The following is a 508-nucleotide window of genomic DNA, read 5'->3' as shown; positions in this document are numbered from 1 at the left end:
TATTGGCAGTCTTCTTATCAAGATGCTGAACAGCTTAACAGTCACCCCTGAGGCGCAGCACAAGATGCAGGGTGGACTCCTTCTGGATGTTGTAGTCAGACAGGGTGCGCCCATCTTCCAGTTGCTTGCCAGCAAAGATGAGCCTCTGCTGATCAGGGGGAATGCCTTCCTTGTCCTGGATCTTGGCCTTGACATTCTCAATGGTGTCACTGGGCTCAACCTCCAGGGTGATGGTCTTGCCTGTGAGGGTCTTTACGAAGATCTGCATTTTTCTCTGCAAGAAGAACGATCACTGTATGTTAGTGACTCTCCCTCCTCCTTCCCGCCGGAAGCCGCAGAGCCATGCAGCAGAGCCGTGCAGCAGACACCCCGCTCCCCCAGGCTGCGCATCGCGGCTGCGCTCCCGAAGAGCGGCGTGCGCGCGGCTGCGTGCCCCGTGACGTCACAACGGAGGAACCGCCCCGCCCCCGAGAGAGGCGGGGCCACCGGCCCCGCTCCCCTTCCCGCC

At 60.4% G+C, this 508-nt stretch overlaps 1 protein-coding gene across 1 annotated transcript in view; it reads right to left on the bottom strand.

The window, feature by feature from the left end:
* The window catches only part of LOC104547732 (polyubiquitin-like), a 1,212-nt gene extending 944 nt beyond the window's left edge, over positions 1-268 (bottom strand). The window contains 1 exon segment of the mRNA XM_010193546.1: positions 2-268. Within this exon segment, the coding sequence (XP_010191848.1) occupies positions 2-268 (267 nt within the window).
* Between the last annotated feature and the right edge of the window lie 240 nt (positions 269-508).

This window comes from Mesitornis unicolor, unplaced genomic scaffold (assembly GCF_000695765.1).
Source record: "Mesitornis unicolor isolate BGI_N332 unplaced genomic scaffold, ASM69576v1 scaffold27581, whole genome shotgun sequence".
NCBI classification, from domain to species: domain Eukaryota; kingdom Metazoa; phylum Chordata; class Aves; order Mesitornithiformes; family Mesitornithidae; genus Mesitornis; species Mesitornis unicolor.
This window is presented reverse-complemented; position numbering and strand designations above follow the sequence as displayed.